The sequence below is a fragment of the Melozone crissalis genome, unplaced genomic scaffold, assembly GCF_028551555.1.
Source record: "Melozone crissalis strain CALT ecotype California unplaced genomic scaffold, PUWL_Pcris_2 ptg000012l_1, whole genome shotgun sequence".
In the NCBI taxonomy this organism is placed as follows: Eukaryota; Metazoa; Chordata; class Aves; order Passeriformes; family Passerellidae; genus Melozone; species Melozone crissalis.
The window spans coordinates 14560587-14585295 of record NW_026535790.1 but is presented as its reverse complement, the minus strand read 5'-3'; the positions used below and the strand labels follow the sequence as shown (position 1 = coordinate 14585295).

The window sequence follows — 24709 nt, the reverse complement described above, 5'->3', positions numbered from 1 at the left end:
ATTGCTGAGCAGGGATTGCCCAGATTGGGAAGCACCAGGAGGGTGCTCCAGGGCTTTGGGAGACGTCCCTGGAGGGCTTGCAAGGGCAGTGAAGTGGATTAATCAGAGTGGGGATGGAGAGAGGAGAAAGTCCTTTCTCCTCGGTGGAATAAGCAAAGCAGTGCTGGAAAATCCTCCCCGAGCTGCTGGTTCTGAGTCCATGGAATCCCACAGGGCTTTGGGCTGGGGAGAAACCCATCCAGTTTGGACAGGGACCCCTTCCACCCTCCCAGGCTGCTCCAGGCCCATCCAAGCTGGTCTGGAACACTTCCAGGCATGGGAGTGTGGGAACAAAGCAGAAAATTCTGCAGGTGCCCCAGTTTGGCTTCCAAAACCAGTTAAAGGATTTAGCTGGGGGTTTATAAATCAGCTCCTGGTGCTCTGGTTCCCATTTCCAGCAGGGCCTTGCTGGGGATGTGCATTTTTCCTTGGATCAGGGAAAGATGACCTCGGGAAGTCCTTGAAACCCAGCAGGGATGAGGCTGGAAGGAGCCCAGCCCTTGCAGGTGCCTGTGCACGTGTTGTCCTGCATTTTCCCAGAGCTTTGGGATTAAAAACCCTGCTGGATGTCTGGGAGCCTCCTCTTTTCCAGGAGATGTTAAAAAAATTAGATTTGCTCCTGGATCCTGGCAGCCCAGGAATGAACCCCCCAACGTGCCAAACACCAGGACAAGCCCCAGAGGTCTCCTTGTCCCTCCTGCATCTCCCCCTGCTTCACAAATGAGCACTAAATAACACAAATTCTAATTACACCTGGAATATTCAGAGAGCTGGTGAGCATTTTCACCCTCCAGAGGAGGAACAGGGGGTGTTGATTGATTCCTGTGGGAAATGCTGCCTCTCATGCAACAAAAATATCACTGCAAGGGTTGGTGGGCCCTCAGTGCTGGCTCAGAAGCCCTCAGGTGACTCCTTTTTATTTCTCTGTGTTTAATGGGTTTAATCCATTGGATTTGAGGATTTCCAGCTAAATCCAAATCCAATGTAGAGGTACATCCCGTATTTTTGGGGTCCTTGGGTTTTTCATCCCTCAGTGGGAATGGCTGGAGAACCTTCTGAGCATCCAGAGGAAAAGGAGAAAGGGAATAATTCCTGGGAAAGGGGCAGAGATTTGGTGTCACCTCCTGACATGATCCCTCTGTTCTCCCTGACCCTACAAGGGCTGTGGGAGGCTCAGCTGTGCACAGAGCCCTCACAGACACAGCACCTGCCCCAAAAGGACTTTGTTCTCTGGAAATGTACTCAGGGAGAGGCAGGAAAGGGCAGGAGGGGTTTGATTGCTGGGCTGTTCCTCATGGATGAACAACCAGGGAGTTTAACCCCTTCCCACCCTGTGGGAATAACAGCACCAGGAGGAAAATGGGGATAAAAACCTGCCCTGGGTTGATCCTGGGGTTAATGATGGGCAAAGAATGCTCTGGGGTTTTGTTAAAGCTGTTTGTGGCAGGACAAGGAGCAGTGGATTTAAACTGGCAGAGGGCAGGGTTGGATGGGATTTTGGGGGAGAAATTCTTCCCTGTGAGGCTGGGGAGAGGCTGGAATTAAATTCCGAGAGGAGCTGTGGCTGCTAGAAATGTCCAGGCCAGGCTGGATGAGGTTTGGAGCAGCCTGGGACAGTGGGAGGTGTCCATGGCAGGGGTGGGATGGATGGATGGATGGATGAGCTCTGAGGTCCTTTCCAACCTGAACTCTCTGTAATTCTGGGAAGCCAAGCATTACTGAGTGCTGTAATTCTCACAGCATTCTCATTCTATAATTCTCATAGCAGCAGTGCATCCCTCTGAGCTCTCACATTCCTAAAAACAAAATATCACCCACTGGAGTTGCTGGGGGTTGTCTCCAGGAGCTGCCAGTCCATCTCCACAAGGTTCTGGTTTTCCAAAAGGCACTACCTTCTCCAGGAAGTGAAAAAGTGAAATATTGAAGGCAGGAGGGGAAGGTACCACAAAGATTTCAGGCAGGACATGGGATGGAGGTGTTTAAAAGCGATTTTATGACTGGCCAGTCCTTCCTGCTGGCTGATCAGTGAGGGTGGGATGTGGAGGAGCAGCTGGTGGATGTGAGGAGGAGCAGCAGAGGTGGGAGCAGTTTGTGGAAGCAGCCAAGGTGTCAGACCTGATCCCCACGAGCCTTTAACAGCCCTGACACAGGGGAACAGCTGCAGAGACAAATTTCACAAATTATCTCCTCCTTGGCAGATGAGCTTGGTTGGTTTTAGCTGTGCTGCCTCCTCACTCGGTGGGGGTGAACCTCCACAAGAAGAAGGTCAGAAAATTGCTGGGAAAACATCAGCATTTTGAATTGAGGGTGAGAAATCCCAAAGAGGCAGCAGCCCTGAGCTGCTCTGTGGGTTCTGATGGTTGTGTGAATGTGTGGTTGTGTCCTGAAGATCCTTATCCAGGAGTTTCCTTCTGTTCCTCTAGCAAAAAAACCCAGGGAATTCATGGATTCATGCCTGAGTTCCCTGCAAGGTTTTTGCATTGTTTCAGGGTTTATGGATCAGCTTTTGGGGACACACCAGGCAGAAAATCCCTTACACCCCATCTCCTCCACCCCTTCTCTTCCCTCAGCAATTCCTTCCCTGCAAATGTGGTTTAAATCAGGGATAATGCCACTGAAATTGTGGGGTTTAAATCAGGGATGGTGCCACTGAAATTTGGGGTTCCCCAAGTCACCCCAGGCTCAGGTGGGATGGTGATGGGGGATGTCCCTGGGACTGGGTTCAGACAGGAGCTCGTGTTCTGATGGAAATTGCAGTTCCAGGGTGGAATTTCAGCTCTAGTAGCAAGCCAGCACTGGAAGTTTGGGGTATTTTATCTAAATAAAAAGTGTAAATTACGTGGCAGAGCTCGCTTTGCTGTGCACACAGCCTGGGTGGTGTTAATTAAACCCTCAGCTGCTTTTTTTAGTGGAAGGAAGGCTGAGAAAACGAGCCTTAAATCAAGTCTACATTTAATTAAAGCCTCTCTTCCATTCAGATGCTCTCCCACTATGATAGTGGTGGTGCACTTGGAATGCTGAGCCAGGAGGAATCAACAAGGAAATTGGGTTTGCAGACACAAAATCAAGTTAAAAATGTGGGAATTTTCTGGGTTACATTACAAAACCAGCAGCTTGAGGTAAAACTCCAGATCTCTGCAGGGAAAGGAGGTTTTGTTTTTGGGATTTTAATCCTTCCTTGGAATTTCTTTGCCTCAGAACCAGTGTTTCAGGTGGTTCATTTGAATGCTTCATGGTTTCGATTGTACCAGATTCCTGTAGGAATCTCAGGCCAGCCCTTTGTCCCCATTCCTTCTCTCTCAAACAAACTTGGGATGGATCCCAAGAGTTTCTGTGGAGGGATGGGTAGCTGGCCCTATGGGAAAATTGATATTTAACAACTTTTGGGGTGACTTTTGTCCTCACACTCTTTTTCTCTGTCTCCCTGCAGGTGATAACCCTGGAAGGATGGGTGGACATCATGTATTACGTGATGGATGCACACTCTTTTTACAATTTTATATATTTTATATTGCTTATCATAGTAAGTATGACTTGGCAGATTCTCCTATTCCTTGTCTTTGGGGGGGGGGGGGGAGGTTGTTCCCTGATTTTTTCCACAGAGAAGAACCAGGCAGGATTCAGGACTTTCCCTCCCTCTTGCCTTTCCACTCTTGGTCTTGTCACCTGGACGTGTCTGTGCCCAAAAATCCAGGTTTTTCCTCCTCAGTGTGCCAGAGGGAGCCTCATTTCTTTGGAGAGCCCTCAAACCTTTGAATTTCACCTGGAACCCTTTAAATGATAATAATTCTCATAGCAGCAGTGCACCTCTCTGAGCTCTCACATTCCTAAAAACAAAATGTCACCCACTGGAGATGCTGGGGGTTGTCTCCAGGAGCTGCGAGTCAATCTCCACAAGGTTCTGGTTTTGCAAAGCTGCCAGTCCATCTCCATAAAGTTCTGGTTTCCCAAAGGGCACAACCTGCTCCAGGAAGTGTAAAATTGAAATATTGAAGACAGGAGTGGAAGGTACCACAAAGATTTCAGGCAGGACATGGGATGGAGGTGTTTAAAAGTGATTTTGTGACTGGCCAGTCCTTCCAGGTGACCCTGTCTCTGTCAGGGTGGGTTTGGAGGCCTTGGGAAGTCCAGCCAGTTCCCAGCAGGAGTAGAAACCTGAACGAGAGCAGGGTGAGAGTGCCCTGGAGCAGTCAGGGGTTCCTGAGCTGGAGCAATGGGCCATGAGCAGAGAGTCATGCTCCACTCCACTGAGCTGTTTCTCTCCAAGTGGATCCATGTGGAAAAGGCAGAAGGTGACTCCTGCCCAAGTCACCTGGGGCTGGGAAAGGCATCTCTGCTGCTTCTGTGGCAGCATCCAGGCTGATACTGCACTCTGGAGAGCAGCACCACAAACCATCTCCACACAGCTCCCCTGAGCGTTCACCAGACAATTCCAGGTTCAATCCATCCCTGCCCTGAGGTCACTCCCTTTTCACCCCTCAGGGCACCAATTCTCTGTTGGACATTTCCCTCTGGCTGATTTAGGAACCAGAGTGGTGAGAAATACTTTGTGGGCTCCACAGCTGAGGGGAGGATGCAGCTTTAGGTCACATTCTTGTCCTTGGGACTTGATTTTGAGAACTTGGTGTCCCCCAAGAACAGATCAGCTCACCCAGAGACTGAATCAGCCCTTCTGGAGCACTGTGTGTCCTGGAGATGCTTTTCTGGGTCAGGGAGCCACAGGAGCACAAGATCACAGATCCTTGGGCCCTGACTGTACCCCCAAAATGATTTCACCCCACTCTTTTGGGGTGTGAAATGATTGAAGAAGAGAAGAGGATGTTTCAAACCAGCACCAACTGGACTTGAAATCATCTTTCCCTGCTGGTTGGCCAAATTTCAGGAAAAAGTTTTTCACTGTAAGTGACTGGGCCCTGGAATGGTCTGCCCAGGGAGGGGCTGGAGTCACCATCCTGGATGTGTTTAACAAGACCAGGAGGGGAAAATGTGGCACTCAGGGCCATGGTTTGGTTGATAAGGAGGTGTTGGGTCATAGGCTGGACTCGATGATCCCAAAGGTCTTTTCCAAGACCTTTGAGAATTCCAAGACCTTAGTGAATGCCCAAAGCAACGTTGTGCTGGGCACTGTGTGTGTTTCCTACACCTGCATTAGCAAATGTCACTGCTTGGAGGAGAGGAGAGTGGAGCTAAAATCATTGATCGTGCTTCAGAGCAGTTTAGCAGCTCAGGCACACGTTGGCAGCACATTTGGTGAGCAGCCCCTGGGATTTGGCACGTTTGGAAATCCCAGGATTGCTGAGAGCCACATGTGGCACTGAGGAGCTTCCCTCGCTCCATGCCACCCCTGCTTCTGGGGACTCTAGCTGGTCACAGTGACCCCAAGATACATCAGAAAGTCTCTTTTCCCAGCCTGGCAGTCAAAGAAGGAGTCAGAACTCTTCAGTTCTTGGTCTCAGGGCTGTTTATTGTTTCTTATCTATAAAATTCTTTCTCCTGTCCAGCCAAGGTCTACTCAGCAGGACAGACAGAGGCCCTCTGGCCACCCCCGGGGGGTTGTTATATTTTTATACTAAAATCTACATATACAATATTTACAATTACTTCCCAATACCTATCACTTTTGTTAGACAGTGATCTTCTACCCTAAACCAATCCCAAAGTGCCAACATCACAGCAGAAGATGGAGACCAAGAAGAAGAAGGAGAAAGGCTGGACACGCCCAGATTCCTCCATCTTGCCCCCTGAACCCCCATTCTAAAAACCCCAAAAAATTTATTTTTCCACCTCATGATAACTAATTATTATTCTACTTATACTTTTGTGGCTTGCAGATCCTCCTTTAAGGTTGGTAACTTTTTCCATGGGTCATAATCAAAGTCACAGGTGCCTTGCTCTGTGCCAGGGTCTCTGAGCCCCCTGGCAGGGTCCTGGCAATCCAGGACAGCCTGAATTCCGGCACCTGCTGACTCCTTGCCCTGTTCTCCCCCCAGGTTGGCTCCTTCTTCATGATCAACCTGTGCCTGGTGGTGATTGCCACCCAATTCTCAGAGACCAAGCAGCGGGAGAACCAGCTGATGCAGGAGCAGCGTGCGCGCTACCTGTCCAACGACAGCACCATCGCCAGCTTCTCAGAGCCGGGCAGCTGCTACGAGGAGCTGCTCAAGTACATCTGCCACATCTTCAGGAAGGTGAAGAGAAGGACCATCCGCCTCTACAACAACTGGCAGAGCAAACGCCGGAAAAAAGTCAACCCCAACAGCAGTGGTGGCGGCGGGCAGAGCCAGCGGAGCAGGAGGAGAATCACCTCCATCCACCACCTGATCCACCACCACCACCATCACCACCACCACCACTACCACATCAGCAACGGGAGCCCGCGGGGACCTCGTGCCAACCCCGAGCTCTGCGAGCTGGAGCTGCAGGTGATGAAGCCGGGCCGGCAGCTGATGCTGCCGCCGCCCGCCTCGCCCAGGCCGCAGGGCCCCGCCGGCGCCGTGCACAGCATCTACCACGCCGACTGCCACGTGGAGGGGCCTCCCGGGGGCTGCAGGGCCGCCAGCAGCCCCGTGGGCACCAAACTGGCCGGGCTGGGCAGCCAAGGCAGCATGAACTATCCCACCATCCTGCCCTCGCCCGGCGGCAGGGCCGGCTTGGCGGCCTTGCCCAAAGGGAAGAGGAACGGGAATTCTCCGGCGGCCGTGGGGAACAGCCCCGGGAGTCTGGGCCTGGATTCGTACGGGAAGCTGCAGCAGCTGGTGGGAGAGCATGGTAAGGGCAACAGAGCTGGGGTTTGTTTGGGAGAAGGGCAAATGGCTCCAGAGTTGAGGTTTTAGTGTGTGGTGCTGAGGGTTGGGATGGTTGGGAGTGTGCTGTGGGACAGGTAAATCCTTGGATTTGCCGTCATGGATGGTGGAGGCCTCTTTGCTGTGGTTACAACATCAGGGTTTGAGCTCTCATGGAGCTTGAGGCCTGTGGAGGCCTCTTTGCTGTGGTTACAACATCAGGGTTTGAGCTCTCGTGTGCTTTGTGGTATCCTGGAGGTGCTCCCACTCTTCCCACCCAATCCCAGAGCTCTGCAGCCCGGGGGATTACAGCTCCAGTGGATGCTGGAGCTCCAGCCAAGAACCCCCAGGGGTTCTTGAAAAGGATGAGCAGGTGGAATCTGCAGGAGAAGCATAAGATAAAGCAAACTGAGACGTTTAAAACAGGCAGGCACTGAAAGAACTCGAACCAGACACGTCCAGTTCTGCTCTGCTGGGCCCTGGAGCCTCTGAATCTCTTTTTGGCAAGGAGGAGCAGCAGTCTCAGTGCTCAGAGGACGTGTGGAGGGCAGGACAGGAGCAGAGCTGCGCACCTCAGACTTTCCCTGTGTGCAGAAGAAACGTGGAACTGAGTTTTGCTGCGGATTTGGGGCTCCATTCAGTCTGGGGAGGATTTTGGGGAGCAGTTCAGTGCCTCTGTCCCATCCTCTCTGCACAGATGCAGCCACCCCAGCACAGCCAGGGAGGTTTTATCTCCCCTCACATATAAATCACCCACTGGAGCAGTGATTACATGCAACACTTGGATTTCTATTTTATGAAATGTTTTTCCAGTCCTCGTGGCTGGAGCTAAAAGCTGCAAAATACTCTTAAGCCCTCCAACAGTGAAAAGTCACAAAGATCCAGCTTCTATTTTTTAATCTCTTTAAGCCAAACTCGTCATTTGGTTTTTTCAATGCCTGTGTTTTCCAAAACTGTTTATTTGCGTCTGCATGGACACAAATATTTACCCTGGTGATGGATGTGCTGAAAAAATACCAAGCCTGGCTTTGAGGGGGGTCACAGGGAAGCTTGCTTGACAGAGGGTTCGGGAGGCTTGCCTTTGTTAATTTTGTTGTTTTTAAGGACCACACAAAAGGGTAAAAGTGGATTGTTTATAGAAACTGCCTCGGGCAGACGCTTCCGAACGCTCGAGAGCTTGGCACGGGGGGCAAGGTTATTGCCAACAGTTCTGTTGTTCAGCAAGGACTTTTTATAAATCACTGCTTCATCCTTAGCTGTGCCAATTAGTGAAGGTTTTTAGGAGAATGCGTTTTTACCTTGAGATAAAAACCCAGGCTCTGCAGAAGGCTGGAATTGGGAAAGAAAGGAGCAGGAGAGCTGTTGAAGTCAGAGTTTGGATCCTCCTGCTTGCTGCTGGGGTCCTTTTTAGGAGAAGAAAGGCCCAAATCTCAGTCCCAACTGTGACATCCCCGAGCCAACTCAGTGATTTAGGAGATTTTCCCGCAGCCTGGGGTGGTTCTTTGAAAGCTGGGATTAGATTGAGTTGTCATTAATAATGCAATTACAGTGTCCTCTTTCCACAGAGGGATTTCAGCCCAGAGGATGCCAAAATGCTTTAAACAAATCTCCTGGAATTGTTTTGTCTCTTCCAGAAGTGTGCTCACAGCTGGGAAGGGCTGGAAGGTGGGGAGAGGCTGCTCATCCATCCCCTGAGGGAAACAGGCTGGGAAGGGATTGGGGCAGACCTGGAGACCCTGTGAGTGCCCATGGATCTTCCCTTCCATGGATCTGCCTCTTTCCAGGCCCTTCTTCCCACTCAGCCACTCCTGCAGGGCTGGGTCAGGGTCAGTTCTGCACCAGGAGTGATGGATGTGACTTCCAGGGGTGCTGGATGTGACTTCCAAGCTTTGGGATGATCTTTAAGTGCCAGGGTGGAACTCTCCCAGGCACAGCCCTCAATTCCCACTTCTCCATCCCTAAAAATCAGCAAAGGAGCCGCGAGCAAGAATCCAAAGCTCTCCCAGCCCTCCCTCAGCCTTTTTTGGGGAAACAAAGAGCCTTTAATTCTCTCTCTTTTTTCCCAAGCCAACAAGCAGAGCGTGTTCAGTGCAAGGCTAGTGCAGGGAGAGCACAGAAGTGCTAATTGAGAGCTTTAAGGAGCATTAACAGCCCGGGCTCTCCCAGCCCCAGCTGGAGGCCAGGTTGGTGTCTGCTGGGAAGGATGCAGTGGTGGGAGAGAGCATTCTCCTGCCTCTTTTGTTGTGGATTTGAAGAGCTCCGAGTACAGCCTGTTCCCCGTGTTCCCGTGCCCTGCAACGCTGGAGGTTATTTTAGCAGGCAGCCAAGGAGACTCTGGTATTTTGAAGACATCTGTGGCGCCAGGGCTTTTCATATCGTTTTTAACACTTTGATAGCATTAAAAGCCATCTGGCAAACCCCCTCCCTGTGCTGCTCCTGGGGCTGGGCTGAGCCTTCCCCCCCTTGGCTCAGTCCTGAGCAGGAGCACCGTGAAAGGGGCAAAACATTCCCGATCCTGGCTGTGGTCGTGACGCAATGCCCAGGAGCCAGGCACGTCCTCCAAGGCCCTTCTGAAGGCCACTGATACCCATGTGACATTCAGGCAAGGAAAATGTGTTTTGACTCTTGTCACATCCTGGTTTTCCAGCGAAGGGATGCGTTGGCTTGGTTCGGAGCCGGGGCTGAAATCAGCATTCCTGCTGGGTGAGCTCCAAGCTCCAGGGCTCAGAGCCAGGAGCAGCCACTGCTTCAAAACTCATCCAAGTGGTCACCATCCCACCTCCACATGGATATGGCACTTATGGATGTGGTTTAATGGACTTAGAGGTGAACTTAGAGGTCTTTTTCATGGTTCTGTGAGAGGGGAAAATTGTCCCTTTGCCTCATGTCCCTGAATATCAAGGAATTGATGCTTAAACGGAATTCTGTGGGAAGCATCCTGTGCTCATGCCATTAATATCTGGTTGCTAAATATAAGGAGACTGAGAATGAAGTTCCTAAATGTGAGGAAACTTAAGGACTGGATTCCTAAATATGAGGAAATAAAATGTGGGTGCTGTTCCACCCAAATCATCCCAGTTACTCTTGTCCCTGTCCTTCCATTCCCTGGCTCCAGGACAGCCAGCATTTCTCCTCACACCACAAAAAACATGTGTTTGATTTTAAATCCCCCTGAAGGCTCAGCCCTGTGCCTCAGGCAGCGAATCCACCTGAGCTTTATTAAAGGCTGAAGGAGACGGAGGGGACTCGGTGACTCTCCAAGCTGTGATCCCAGCAGCCACCTTTGGTCCCTTCTCCCTCTCCCTCCTCATTAGGAGCTAAATGGCAGTGGTGGCTAAATTGGGTGGAACAGCTTGATAGCGCTCAGAGATCGTTAATGATGGGAGCTGCCCAGGGATAATCAGGAATAATGGAAAGGGAGAGATGGCACTGTCACTCTTCCCTCAGCCCAGGACACAAAATGAGGGCCACGCTCCATGGAGAGCCCATGGAGGAGGTAGAGGGTGGGAAAAGAGGGGAAGAGGGGAAAATGAGACAACCACCAGAGCTGCCTGGGAGGATAGAGGGATGGAAGGCTTTTTTAGGGTCTGTGAGGAGCAGCTGTGGTGGCTCAGCCTGGAAAAAAGGAGGCTTGGGGAGACCTTCTGGCTCTGCACAGCTCCCTGACAGGAGGGGACAGCCAGAGGGGTCGGGCTGTGCTGCCAGGGAACAACAGGACAAGGGGGAATGACCTCACGTTGGCATGTGGTGGCTCATGGTGGCTCCCAGTGTGTACTGGCTCTTGGTGCATGGTGGCTTTTGGTGCTCAATGTCTCATGACATAAGGTGGCTCTTGGTTGCCCATGGTGGCTTTTGGTGCACGATGGCTCTCAGTGGTGTCTTGCAGTGGCTCATGGCCCACAGTGACTCTCGGTGTCTGGTGGCTCTCAGTGGCTCACAGCATGCGGTGGCTCTCAGTGCATGGTGGCTTTCAGTGGTGTCTCTCAATGACTCTTGGTGCATGGTGACTCTTGGTGGCCCATGGTGACTCTCAATGTCTGGTGGCTTCTGGCGGTGTCTCATGGTGGCTCTCAGCCATGTCTCACAGTGCATGATGGCTCTCAGCAGTGTCAGCTCTTGGTGCATGGTGGCTCTCAGCATCTCTCAGTGTGTGGTGGCTCTCAGTGGTGATTCTCAGTGTCTGGTGGCTTTCAGCAGTGTCTCATAGTGGTTCTTGGTGCATGGTGGCTCTCAGTGGTGTCTCGGTGTCTCGCAGTGGCTCTCAGTGGTGCCTTACAGTGGCTCTCGGTGCATGGGGACTCAGTGGTGGCTCTTGGTGCATGGTGGTTCTCAGTGGTGTCTCTGGTGGCTCTTAGCAGTGTCTCGTGGTAGCTCTTGGTGCATGGTGGCTCTCAGTAGTGACTCTCAGTGTCTGGTGGCTCTCAGTGGTGTCTCTCGATGTCTCTCGATGTCTCACGGTGCCCTTGCCCCGCAGGTCTCTGCCGGACGCCCAGCCGGCTGTCGGGGCTGAGCGCGGCCGGGGCCCTGCCCAGCGCTGGTGGCCCCGGGCTGAGCTGCGAGCTGCAGGACTGTCCCTTCTGTGCCAGCCTCCTGGACGACCCCGAATTCGCCCTCAGCGACTCCGACAGCAACGGCGACTCCGACAGCAACGGCGTCTACGAGTTCACGCAGGACCTGCGCCACGGCGACCACCGCGACCAGCTCCAGCAGCAGCGCGGCAGGAGGAGGAGGAAGAAGAAGAAGGCCAAGGAGAGGAACAAGGTGGTGAAGCTCTGGAAGGCATTCGGCACCAAACTCAAGAGGATCGTGGAGAGCAAGTACTTCAACCGCGGGATCATGATCGCCATCCTCATCAACACCCTCAGCATGGGCATCGAGTACCACGAGCAGGTGAGTGACCCCTCAGGGTTTGGGGTTTGGAGTTTGGGTGCTCCTGCAGGATGGCTTGGGGTGGCTCTAAAGCAATGTCAGGAGGAACAATGATTTTCGTGGTTGGAAACGGGGCTGAAGATGATCCCGTGAGGAGCAGGAGAAGCCTTTGGGGTGTTGGACACTTGGAAGTGCTGCTGGGGTGTGCAGAGCTGAAATGTGTGTGGTGGATGTGTCTGCTCAGAGCATGGCTGCTCATTGGCTGGGAATTATTCATACAAGTAGGAATTTTTGTGGTGGAAATACCTTTGGTCTGATGGTTGTGCTGGAGATAACCCAGGCAGAAATTTCTTCTTTGATCTGGAGCTTCAAATAAGACTTAAACTATCAGGCAATACTAAAAGCAACAAAGAGAAAGAAATTAGGGTGTCCCTGAAGGCTCCAAACCCTTTAATTTGCTCTCACAGGGTGTGAGTAGGACTTTATTGAAGTGTTTAGAGGAATGGTGCCGTTCTTCCCACTGCTGGGATGGCAGGAAGCAGAGCTGGAGCTGAGGACAGCTTGGGACTGGAGGGGCTGTGCCATGGGACAGGGAACTGAGACAGGAGGGCATCTCCACTTGGTCACCCTGGCAAAGTTCTGTTCTTCTGGGCTTTTCTTGCTTGGAAAAATTGGGGATTTTCCACTGTTTTGTCGAGGCGTGCTTGGGAATTTCTCATGTCACCTGAACTCTACGTCAGGTGCAGGAAACGCATCCCAACGAGGCCAGGTCTCTTTTTCTGGGATCAAAGGCATCCAGTGCTTCCCCAAAACCTTCCCTGCAGGGTCACGACCAGGTCAGGGTTATTTTTAAAGCTGCTCCTCCTCTCTTCCATGGCCTGTCTATTTGGGAATGAGGAGGAAAGGCAGAGCAGCATAATCCACCCAAAGGCAGGACACGAGAGAGGCTCTGCAGCTCCTTCTCCATCATTTCCCAGGATTAAGCGCTGCTCAGGACCATGACAAAAAACCCTCTGGAGTGCTGCTACTTCATTTTCTCTCCACTCCTGTGCTTTAACCACCCCTATTTTAGGCTAAGACTTATTTTCTTTCCAAAACAAAAAAAAAAAACAGGACTCAGCTAAAACAACCTCAACCGTGCAACGACAAATCAGAATTACAGCAAAGTGTCCAAATCCAGCAGAGATTGAGCTGTCCCTGTCAGCTCCCTGTTGAATCCTGTTTCGTTGTTCCACAAGAAGTTCTAAAATTGGGAAATACACCTTGTCAGTGGCTTCTGAATAGGCCATTCATCCCTCATTTCTGCATGGATACTCTTTTGTCAGGCGGATACAGCTTTGTCAGCCCTTGGATTTTGCCGTGATGGGAGCTTGGGGAAAACCTGAGGCAGGCAGCAGGAGAAAATCCAGGATCACATGGAGTGTGTCCCCAATCAGTCCCATAAAAGCGAACTGGGATAATTACAGCCTTGCTGCTAACAAAGGAGAGCTGTAGCTGGCTGGCTTTTATTGGATTTTACCTTGTAAAATCTTGGCTTTAGGGCATCTCAAAGCCAATGGCAATAAAGATTCCGAAGCTTTTTTGGCTGCGGAGTGGCAGATTGCTGCCAGCTCTGCTCACAGGCACTGCCCAATAAAAAGGGAGGAAAATGGAAGTGAAACCTGGAAAAGTTCTCCCACGTGCCTGGGACACTGGGATAATGAGGCGTGGAGTGTCAGAGCCCAGCTTGGTGACACCTCACCTCCCAGCAGTGTCCCAGGGGCTGAGGGACTGCCCAAATCCAACAGGAAACTGCTCTGGATTTTGGCACAAAACTCTGTGGCTTCTGTGGGCAAAGTGGGAGGGATTTGAGAGCCCCCCTTGTGTGAGAATTGGCTGCAAGGCTCAAAGTGGGGCTGGTTGGTGTGGAGAGCAGGAGGAGGTGTCTGGGCAAAGTGCCCCAGAGGCAGAGCTGGGTGTTGGGGTGGAGGGAGGGGGAATGGCTCCTTTGGGGCCGTGAGCCTGACAGGAACAGCAGTGGGATCACAGCTTGCTGGGTGCTGCCCAGCGTCTGCCCCCAGAGTGTTCCAGGTGGGAAGTTCTGAGGCTCTCCAGGCTGTAACCAGGTCTGGGTGGTGTCGTTGTTGTCTTCTCCATCCTGCCAAATGCAGAGGCCATTCTCCAAGTTAAAAGGATTTAGGAGCTGCTCTGTGGCTCTCCTCTCTTTTCCTTGCTGTTCCATGTTACTCCAAGAGCAGTTTTTAGGGAATCAAGGGGAGCCTGTGCTCTGCTGGTGGCAGCATGGAAAGGGCTCTGCTGGACACAACCACAGAATCCTGGAATGGTTGGGATTTTAAAGTTCATCCACTTTGCCATGGGCAGGGACACCTTCCACTGTCCCAGGCTGCTCCCTATCCAACTTGGCCTTGGACACGTCCAGGGATGGGACATCCACAGCTTCTCTAGGAAACCTGTCCCACCAACATTTCCCACCATTTCAGAGCTGTTCAGAGTGAAACAGCTTCAGCAGCTTCTCTGCTCTTGACTTTCATCACTTTTTTTAGGCCATTGTCTGGTTGGATCAAACTGCAAACAAACCAGAGCAGCAGCCCCAGGGAAACCCATCCCAGACCTCAGTGTCCATAGGGAAATGCCCAATCCCTTTTATACAATTTATTCTTGGATTTTTTCCTTTTTTCCCCCCAAACTTTTCCACAGTCCCCAGTGCCTTTGCAGGTAGAGGGACACAGAAAATCGATTTTTATTGAGCCAAAGCCTCAGTGCTGTGTGTGTGGGGAGGGTGAGGGGAGATGGAACAGAGCAGGCTGGTCCTGCTGTTCCTCCTCTCATCCTGGGACGCAGCAGAGCTCTGCAGAGAAGTCTCACGGAGCCCTCTTGAGGCAGTAGAGCATCATTGTCCAGCTCTGCTGGATGAAGGAATCCTGGCTGGAAGGTGCCAGGCTGGAGGCAAAACCCACCCAGCTCCTAGGACTTCTTTGATTTTGGAATCACAGAACATCCTGAGTCAGGAGGGACCCACAGGGACCATCCAGCCCTGCACAGACACCCCCAAATACCACCCTGGGCATCCCTGGAGTGATGTCCAAACCCTCCTGGAGCTCTGGCAGCCTCAGGGCTGTGCCCTTTCCCTGGGGAGCCTGGGCAGTGCCCAGCAACCTTTCCCTAAAATCCAACCTGACCCTCCTGTGGGACAACCCCATCCCATTTCCTGGATCCTGTCAGAGGGAGCAGAGTCAGGAGGAGCTGGCTGCCACAGCCTCGGGTGCTGCCTCCAGACAAACAGAGCCCTGGGCTCACCCAAGGCCCCTCAGGACCTCAGTCTGTGTTTTTATGGGAATGTGAGATTCCCACCAGTCTGCTCACCTGGCTGCTCCTGGCTAAATGGCACCACCCCCTTTAGAGCACAGAGCTTGGGTGAGTCATGGAGCCATGGAATGGTTTGGGTTGGAAGGGACTTGAAACATCATCGTCATCTCATTCCTCCTCATCATGGCAGGGACACCTTCCACCATCCCAGGGTGCTCCAAACCTCATCCAGCCTGGCCTTGGGCACTGCCAGGGATCCAGGGGCAGCCACAGCTGCTCTAGGAATCTGTGCCAGGACCTAACACCTATTCCAAAGCATTGTTCCAAATCCTCCAGGGGATCCTGTCCCGTGACAGCTCCTGGGGAAGGTGAGGAGACACCAGAAGTGCTGTGCAGAGCTTTTCTCAGGGCAGCACAGCCCACTGGGGGCAGGAGATCAGGGCAGCTGCTGATGGGAAGTGTTTCCTTGGCATTCTAGGCATTGGGATCAGTCAGATTCTGCCCAGGACATCCTCAGGGTTCAGAGCCAGCTCCACCTGGGACATGGCTGGGAACTCAGAGTTCCAGGGTGCTGTTCATTAGCAGCAGCACAGCTTGGATTTCAAAGGTTAATTGCCTGCTGTACAGTCCTCCCTGGGTTTTTTTTCTCCCCTCCAGTGCTGTGTTTATTTACTTGGTTTTTATTTATTTATTAATTCATTAATCCATCCATCCCCAGCACAAGGAGCGCTCCCACGGATGAGGAGAGCCAAGTACAAAGAGCGAGGCAATCCTTGCATTAATCTTCCAGGCCATTTCAGAACATTGGATGAGTTTTGTTCTGCATTCATTGCAGCTGACAGCTCTCCAGAGGATCTGAGAATGTGCCATGGCACTGCAGCACTGAGCAGGGAGCAGGGCACTCCAAAGGCACCACCTTGGGCTGGTGGGCTGGATCCTGGCACAGGGACCCCATCCCAGGATGTTCTTAAGTGGAAAACTGATTCCTTTTTGCCCCAGAGGCAGCATCTCTGAGTGCTCTGAGGAAATAATTGCTGCTCCTTCAGCCTGCCTTGATTCCCAGCTCTGGGATTATCCAGGAGAAGGACAGAGCCCCTCATTTGCTGGTGTGGTCCCTGCAGAGGGAAATGACCCATGAGCCCCCCACTCAGCTTCCCAGAAGAATTCACTGAAGGAGCTGTTGGTGCTTGTAATGACTCCACATAAAAAGCTCCATTTACATCAAATGGCACTAGAAACGTTATTTTATATTCTCTCCTCAGCAGAGAAGTACAAATTAGTATTTGTTCCAAGCTATTGCTGTTCAAAGAGCTTTTAATTGCTTTTCTGATCCCTCATCCATGGCATGTTTCGTTGGGAGCAGCTGCCTTTGGAGCAGGAGCTGACCTTGAGGTGCACCCAGTGGTCCGTGGCTTGTCAGAGTGAGAGGAGTGTTGGTTTTGAGTAGAACATTTCATTATTGTGGAGTAAAAGTCATTCTGTGTGATTGAAGGCAGCGCTCGCTTCAGCAGTGACGTCCTGCTTTAGCGTTTGTCAATTTTGGCTTGAAAAATTGGTTTGGCATGGAAAGCTCAGCACTTACTCAGAAAGCAGAGCAGGATTTTTCAGCAGTGTTTGAAGCAAATTGCTGAAATTCCTTTTGAGTTGCGAGTCAATAAAATACTACCCTGAGCTGAGGTTCACGCTTTCAGCTGGCAAAACTTCTTCTCTCTTCCAGATTTTCACAGGATCCAATTTTCAGGACTCACACACTGGCAGGATTTGAGGAAAAGTGATTCCCCCAGCCCAGGCTGGGATGTGAAAATTCAGCCCAGTGTGTGTGTGGCTGTGGTAGGAATGGTGTGAGACTCAGGAGTGCTTTGGGTTTTTTGATTGTTAAAAAGGAATTCTAGGATTTTGTTTTATTTTGTCTGATAGTATAAGTATTTATATGGGTACTGGTTGGTTTAAATGAAAACAAAGCTTTTTTAGCAGCATCTTTAATATTTGTATATTATTTTGTATATTAATACAGGTTGAGGCAATTTTATTGCTTGATTTTTTGGTTTATGGTAAGGTAAATAAACCCCCTTGCCAGCGTCATTTGGGATGTGCCAGCTGCACTCTGAGCTCTCCCTTCCCTGCTCCCTCTCAAGGTCCCAGCAGTGAGAGGACTCCCCAAGCCTTGATTGGACCACTGGAGAACACATCAGTGATGGAAATTCAGCTTTTTCCACAACCTGAATTCTGTCCCCACCTCAGGGAAGTGCTTTTCCTGAGGAACTTTGGGCAGAAAGGGATGTTTTCCATCTTTTGTGCCCCAAGATGTTTTTATTGCACATCCAGGCCCTCCTGCTGTCAGGTCAGCACCAGGTTGGGGATCGGAGCCAGCAGCAGCTCCCACATGGAGATTTCCACCTGGAAATGTCATTCCCACCTCAGAGGGAATCAGGGATCAAGGCAGGGCAGCAGGAGGTGCTGGCAGGGAAAATCCAGGTGTCCTGGCTCGCTGCTGGATCATGGTCATGGATAAACCACGGCCTTCCACACAGAGCCTCCTCTCTCCCCCTTTTCTCCAATTTAAGGGCTCCTCCCCTGCTCTGTTTTCCTTCTCTTGGGATATTTTTTTTTACTATATAAGGGAAAGAGATCCCAGAGATCCTTCCCTTCCTGGGCCTTGGAGCAGACAGGAGCAGCACCTCAGCAGGGCAGGGCTGAGGTCATAGCTCACCCCAGGGCAGAGCCAGAGCAGGGGGGGCTTTGCTTGCTCTGCATGTGCTCATCAGCCACGGGAATATCCCAAAATTCCCTGTGGAGCTGCAGGAACGTTTCCCAGTGCTTGCTTCCCCTCACTTGTGCCATCAGTTGTTCTCTCTGGTGAGGGCTTGGGATAGAAGGTGACAGTGACAGGCAGATGACAGTGACAGGCAGGTGACAGTGACAGCTTTCCTTGCTGCTCTCAGTCCCACAGGACTCCCAAATGTTGTTTTTTTCCCATCTGGATCCATCCCCAGTGCCCTGGTCCCACACAGCCCCACTGCAGAGCCCCGGGGTGACACTGGGGCCGGCAGCTGCAGCCAGGATTGTTTGAGTTTCAGCTGGCAGGTAAAATAAACCCAGCAGCATCCAGCCCCCAGCAGGAGAGCAGAGTGCTCCTGGCAGCTGCATTCCATCAGGAATGTGTGGAAATCCCAGCCAGCCCCTGGTGCTGGGACAGAGGATCTGAAGAGCTCCAGGCCAGGCAGGGTTGGCACTGTTTGGCCACTTTGTGCAAGGGGACATGGAGTGGCTTCCACACCTCAGAGGGGCTTTTGTGGTGTCTGTTCCTTCCGCTGCCAGCCAGATCCCTGCTTTCCATCTGGGACTGGCTTTGGGAGAGGAGGGTGAGGGTGGCTTTGAGCAAATCTGTGTCCCACAGGTGACAAAGGACGAGTTCCAGGCACAGCTCCGGTGCCAGCTGTGATCAGGGACCCAGAGATGTCACAGTGCCCCAGCCAGGTCCCTCCAGCAGCTCCCATCCCCACAGGAGCCTCCAGGAAAAGCAGGGAGAGCAGAGAGGGGATTGTGAAGGGCTGAGAGAGGAAAGCTTTGGCAGCTGGGGAAGCAAGGAGAGGCTTGGGTTGACACAGGAGGGATGGAACTGCTGGAACACCATCAGCTGAGGATGTTTCTGCATCCATCTTGTGTTTCCTGGGGGTTTTTTGTTCCCTGCGACCAGGATTGCAATGTGCTCTGTGCCAGGCAGATGTGTCAGGTGGGATTTGAGGAAATATTTCCTCCTTGGAAGGGTGGTTAAACACTGGAAGGTGGGGTCACCATCCCTGAAAATGCTGAAAACATCAGTGGATGTGGCATTTCATGGTGTGGGTTAGTGGTGTGTTGATGACCTTGAAATTCTTCTCCCATTTTAGTGACTTTGAGTTATTGCAAGGAATGATAAAATTGGGAATGAGAACAGAGCCTTGCACCTCTAAAGCAGAAACTGAGAAAATCCTTGTGAAGGCATGGAAGGAGCAGCCAGGTGTGGATTAAAGATGCTCAGGGTGGCAATGCAGCCTCTCCCCCTGGGCACCTGAGCAGCTCCATCCCCACTTCTGCCAACCCAGCTGTGGATTCTCCTCAGCTTTTCACCAGGGAGATCTCCCAGAATTATGAATGAAGTGAAAATGTCACCTTGCAAGCTCCTGCTGGGGTTTGTGCTCCAGGGTGGGGATGCTTTTTTAGGAGTGGGGTGGAAAGCTGATGTGAGAGGAGCGAGACTCTTGGAAATGAGGGAGCTTTGGCATCCCTGCTCACATTCTTCTTCCAGCTCTATTTTTGTTTGCACTGTCTGGTTTACAGCCCTAAAGACAGCCTGACTCCCAATTTGGGAAAAACACAGAGCGCAGCCCTCGGAGCATCAGTGGCAAAGCTTTTTTAGAGCAGGGAGGATGGGCCAGGAGACCACTCGCCCAGGAGTTTTCTCCCTGTCTACATTAACAGCTCCTCTCTCCCTGTCCTTGTCCTCTCCTTGTCCCACCCAGATCTGAAAGTTGTGACTGTAGTAAAACAGAGAAAACAACACCCAAAAAAAGGGATAAAAAAAAGGAGTTAATTTTATATACTCCAGAGGGAATTGGCTTTGCTGCAGACAGATGGATCCTGTAATTCCCTGTCTCTCGACATGACTATACATGGATTGGTTCTTTCCTTGGGGCTGGGGTGGGATGGGAGGCCAGGGGGTGCTGGCAGCTCCCAGAGCTGCACCTGGGGCAGAGCTGGGATCAGGGGCACCAGTCCCTCCCTCTCTGCTCCCCAGGCAGGAATTTCCCAGCTCTGAGCTGCCTCAAACCCAATCAATAAACGGGAATAAATGAAACCACCGGGGAGAGAACAGGATATGGGAGAGAAATCAGCATTTTCCTTTCATTCCTGAAGGGTTCAGGGGCAAAACATCCACCCTGAGGGCATCGTTTTTCCGGGTCGCTGCTGCTGGGAGGACAAAGAGTTGAAAGTCGTTTGTGGAGATGATTTTGGGCCAGAGAGGCAGAGAACAGCGTGGGTTGCTGGGCAATTATCTCCTGCCAGTGACCTGTGTGTGCTGCAGAGCCCTCCCTGGTGCTGGGAGCTGCCAGGAGCACAGGTCAGCAGCTGGGGTGGCTCTGGAGCAGCTCCTGATGTGCTGCTGGTGCTGCTGCCAGGTGCCAGTGCTGGGTGTGCCAGGGGGCTGAGCTGCACGGGGGGCACAGCCAGAAATCCCAGAAATCCCAGTTTGTGCCTCTGGGAGCATCAGAGCCAGGGGTGATGCAGGGAACTGTGACCGTGTTCACAGGGGTCTGAGGACGAGGGAAGAGATGAGGATCTGACTCCATGTTTCAGAAGGCTTGATTTATTATTTTATGATATATATTACATTAAAACTATACTAAAAGAATAGATTCTATTTTTTTATTCTGAGAAGATTCTTCTCCTCAGAAGGCTGGCTAAGAATAGAATAGCAAAGAATGAAGACAAAGGTTTATGGCTCAGACTCCCTGTCTGAGCCAGCCAACTGTGATTGGCCATTAATTAGAAACACGTAACATGGGCTAATCACAGATGCACCTGTTGCATTCCACAGCAGCAGATAATCAATGTTTACATTTTGTTCCTGAGGCCTCTCAGCTTCTCAGGAGGAAAAATCCTAAGGAAAGGATTTTCCATAAAAGATGCCTGTGACAGGGAACAACTCAGAACCCCCAAAAACATTTCTGAAGGATACCTAAAGGCTGTTCCCATTTCTCTGCTTGGGCTGTGTCCCCCCCTTTCCAGGCTGGAACAATGGGATTTACATCCCTGCCAGGCTCCCAGCACACACAGACACTCCAGAGCAGCAGGAATCACTCCCTGGCTGCAGGGTTTGATGGTTGGGGGATGTTCCTCAGCCCATTCCCTCCCCAGAACAGCTTTTCCCTGCTCCTGAGGTTGAGCTGAACCTGGAGAGGGTGATGGACAGGCAGGCTCAGGCTCCAGACAGGTAATGAGGGAAGGAAACCATGCAGTGCATGTTTCCCACCCGACTTGCACAAGTCCTTTGGTGTTTCAGAAATGATTTTAAAGCTGTGGATTTCCTCCCACTCCTTCTTTTTTTTTTTTTCCCTCCTTCTTGCTCGTCAGGGTGTAACAGCAGAGGGTTTCATCCATATTTGATTTTTTAACTCTGACAGGAAACCTGAGTGCTGGATTTATGGCTGCAGCTGTCACTCCTCTGCAAACAGGCAGGGAAATGAAGGTTAACAAGTTTGGGCTCAGGGGAAAGCTTGTAAAACAGCCCTGCAGAAGACTTTGTGTCATCACAGCCGCCTGAAGAGCAGATCCTTGCTGAGGTTCTCCAGCCCAGGGTTATTTATCATCATCTGCACTGAATATTTTTCTAATTGTAGCTCTTAGCTGGAAACTCTCGAAACCCCAAATTGAATTCTTTCCCCTTGTTTGATAGGGAGGGGAAATGCAGCCCGGGGAGCCTGGGGGATTGGTTTGATGGTTAAAAAAATCCGAGTGGCACGGGGCAGGCTTGCAGCAGCCATATGCTCAAATCCCAGGGGTGAGCACTCACCAGGAGGCACAGGATGCTCCAGAACATTTCTGGTGTGTTCTCCAGATGTCCCCATTCCTGTGGCTGAGGGCAGGGATGCTCAGCCTGTCCCCCAGGCCGCCCAGTGTCCCCTGCCACGCTGGCACTGTCCCTTTGTGTGGCTGAAGTGTGAAGTCCTGGCTGGGAGATTTTAAGGGAGGTTTGCTGAAAGGAGACAAAATAACTCCTGACTTTTGTTTAAACGAGGAATTTGGCCTGGAAAGTATCAAATCTACTGGGGAATGGTGTGCTTGGAGTAGAAGGACTTGTTAGAACATGTGGCTGTGTGTCTTTAGGGTCACTGCACTCTGCTTTGTGCTCTGTGTGGCTCCAGGGAGTTTTGTCAACAGGATGTGAAATTTTGGCCATGTCCATGTACTTTTCTGTGCCACAGCCTGGAGAGGAGGAGGCTGAGGGGAAACTCCTCTGGATCTGCAGCTCCTGGGACCAGGGAACAGCTGGAGCTGTGCCAGAAAGGGTCAGGTTGGATTTTAGAAAAAGGTTCTTCTCCAGAGGGTGCTGGCACTGCCCAGGCTGCCCAGGGAATGGGCACAGCCCTGAGGCTGCCGCAGCTCCAGGAGGGATTGACACCACTCCAGGGATGCCCAGGGTGGGATTGTTGGGGGTTCTGTGCAGGGCTGGATGATCCCCATGGGTCCTTTCTAACCAGGACATCCCATAATTCCATAATTCTGTGTTGGGAGCCAAACTGGAGCCTGTTCCCTGCAGCTCAGGGGCAGCAGGGCCCCAATTCCTTCCTCACTCCTCTCTCCCAGCCTTTGGTGCTCCCCCAAACTTCTGCCCTGCACCCCAAGGTGCTTTTGGGGTTTCTGCACCCCAAAGGTGCCTTTGGGGTTTATTTAGCATCTCCATGGAAACCACTTTGGGGCTGTGGAGTGCAGGGCTTGGATTTGAAAAGGAACTCAAGGGATGCTTCAGTGTGGTCAGGTTTTTGGGGAAGGAATGGTCCAATCAGAAAAGTTGGGACAGGAAGCACTGGGAGCTCTCAAAGGCAGAGCTGCAACAATTTCCTGCCATGTGAGCTCGGGATGAGGCTTTGATGCTGACACAAACTTTATCTGGAGATGGTTTGGAGGGAGACAGACTCAGCTCTGGCTCTCCCACAGAAATCTGCATGAACTCCTCACCTGGGAGGAAGCTGCAAAGCTCCTTTTTGATGTGCCAGCCCCTGCTGCACCTTGTTAACACATCTGTCTCTCAGCGTGCCCTCTCTTAAAGCCTTTAAACGCTGATGGATTAATTTGGTTTTGATGTCTGGGCTAATGAAGTGCTGGGTCTCCTCTGTTTCATTTTCTAGCTGGGTGGATTGAGGCTCAGGAGCAGCCAGGACTGGAGCTGGGGCTTCTTTGGAGCTGACTGAGGGACAGGTTAATTCAGGGCTGGCTCAGGATGCTTCCCTGGCTCTGCACAACCACCTGAGGCAACTCCTGGCTGGGGCTGAGCTCCAATAAAAGCCACCATTAGGCAGGCAAGGAGGAAATTCCGTGCTGTGCTCAGCTGTGCAGAGGTCAGGGTGCTTCAGCAGCACCAGCAGCCCGTGGTCACCAAGGCAATGCCAGCTCATTGCCATGGAAACTCTCGCCACCTCCTCCAGCCTGGCTTGCAGCAAATTATTGCTGGAGATCCGCTGTGGATGCCACAAATAAAATCATCTGGCAGCTTTCAGCATGGCCTGCCTGCTCTGGGAGCCCACCAGGAGGATTTCCAGCAGGAAAGGAGTTTTTGGGAGCTCGGGGTTTGCACAGGGTTGGTTGGTGGTGGAGCTTTAGGAGTTTATGAAAGCCACCAGGCAGGAGCTGCAATCTGAATTCTCTCACTCCCACTCTCAAATTCAACCTGGTGTTGCCTGTTCCATGCCTGCCTGGAGGATTTGGATTGGTTTGGCTTTTTCCTGGGGGCAGGAGGTGGATCCAGGCCCTGGAGCAGCCGTGGGGTCTGGGCTGAGCAGGGATTTGGAGCAGCTCTGGTTCTGGGTCTGCTCCTTCCTGCTTCACTTCTGCCACTCAGAGCCACGGCAGGACTGGGAAAAAAACACTTGATTGGGGCATGGAAGAGAGAAAGTTGCAAAAGAAATAATCCCAGAATGGTTTGGGTTGAAGGAGCCTTGAAAAGGATCTTGTTCCATGGGCAGGGACCTCCCACCACCCCAGGCTGCTCCAGGAATTGTCCAGCCCAGCCTTGGACGCTGCCAGGGATGGGGAATCCACTGAAATCCTGCTTTGTTTGTTTGTCAGAGCCGTCCCTGCTGCCATCTCCTCCCAGCTGGATGTGGTACATGCAGGGGGTTGAATCCAGTGAAATCCTGGTTTATTTATTTGTCAGAGCTGTCCCTGCTGCCATCTCCTCCCAGCTGGATGTGGGACGTGCAGGGGCTGGCAGAGCCTGGCAGGGTGATTGCAGAGGTGTTGTTATTGCTGCTGTAATTAGTGGTGGGTAATTAGTGCTCCTTAACAGCCCCCTTTGCCCCGCTCACCAGGGCTGAACTAATGACCCCCAGAACCAAACTCACCCACTCCTGCCTGGGGAGAGCCTCAGGTGTTCACCAAGCCCACAGTAATAGTGAACTGCAATAATTTTAATTAGTGCTGCTGTTATTAGGGCTAATCCAGCTGAATTTCATTATTTTAGCAGTGATTTGATGTCATTATATCAAATTAGAACCACTGATTTTTTATTTTTTCCTGTATCATTTCGTTCCCATAACAATAAAACCACACTGAAAATCAGGGCAGGCTTGGGGGTGAGGCATCATTCCTACAAAAGGAATCAGAAATATCCCATGGAAAGTCAAAAATCCCATGGAAAGTCAAAAATCCAGTGGAAAGTCACCTCCTCAGTTTGGAGTCCTGTTTTCCAGGCATTTTTTTTCTTTTCCCAATGTTAGGAATAAATATGGCAAGAGAAGAGCAGTGCAAAGTCAGCACAGTGATTTCTGTGAGTATTGGTGGTGGTTTCATAGAATTTCATTTCATTGGAGGTTTCTTTTTGTCAGGAAGGTGAAAATGTGGGAGCTCTGGGCCATCTCTAGACTCTGAAATTCTGCCAGGTGCAAACCCTGGGCCTGGATAAAATTATGGGATACAAACAGAGGATGAGGAGCAAGACTCACTGAGCTGTCCTG

At 51.6% G+C, this 24709-nt stretch overlaps 1 protein-coding gene across 1 annotated transcript in view; it reads left to right on the top strand.

Moving 5' to 3' along the window:
- Nucleotides 1–24709, top strand: part of CACNA1H (calcium voltage-gated channel subunit alpha1 H) — a 150277-nt gene that overhangs the window by 67149 nt on the left and 58419 nt on the right. Inside the window, exons 8-10 of the mRNA XM_054270947.1 lie at nt 3470–3562; nt 6030–6807; nt 11296–11711. Coding sequence (XP_054126922.1) covers nt 3470–3562; nt 6030–6807; nt 11296–11711 — 1287 coding nt within the window. The remainder of the gene's footprint in view (nt 1–3469; nt 3563–6029; nt 6808–11295; nt 11712–24709) is intronic.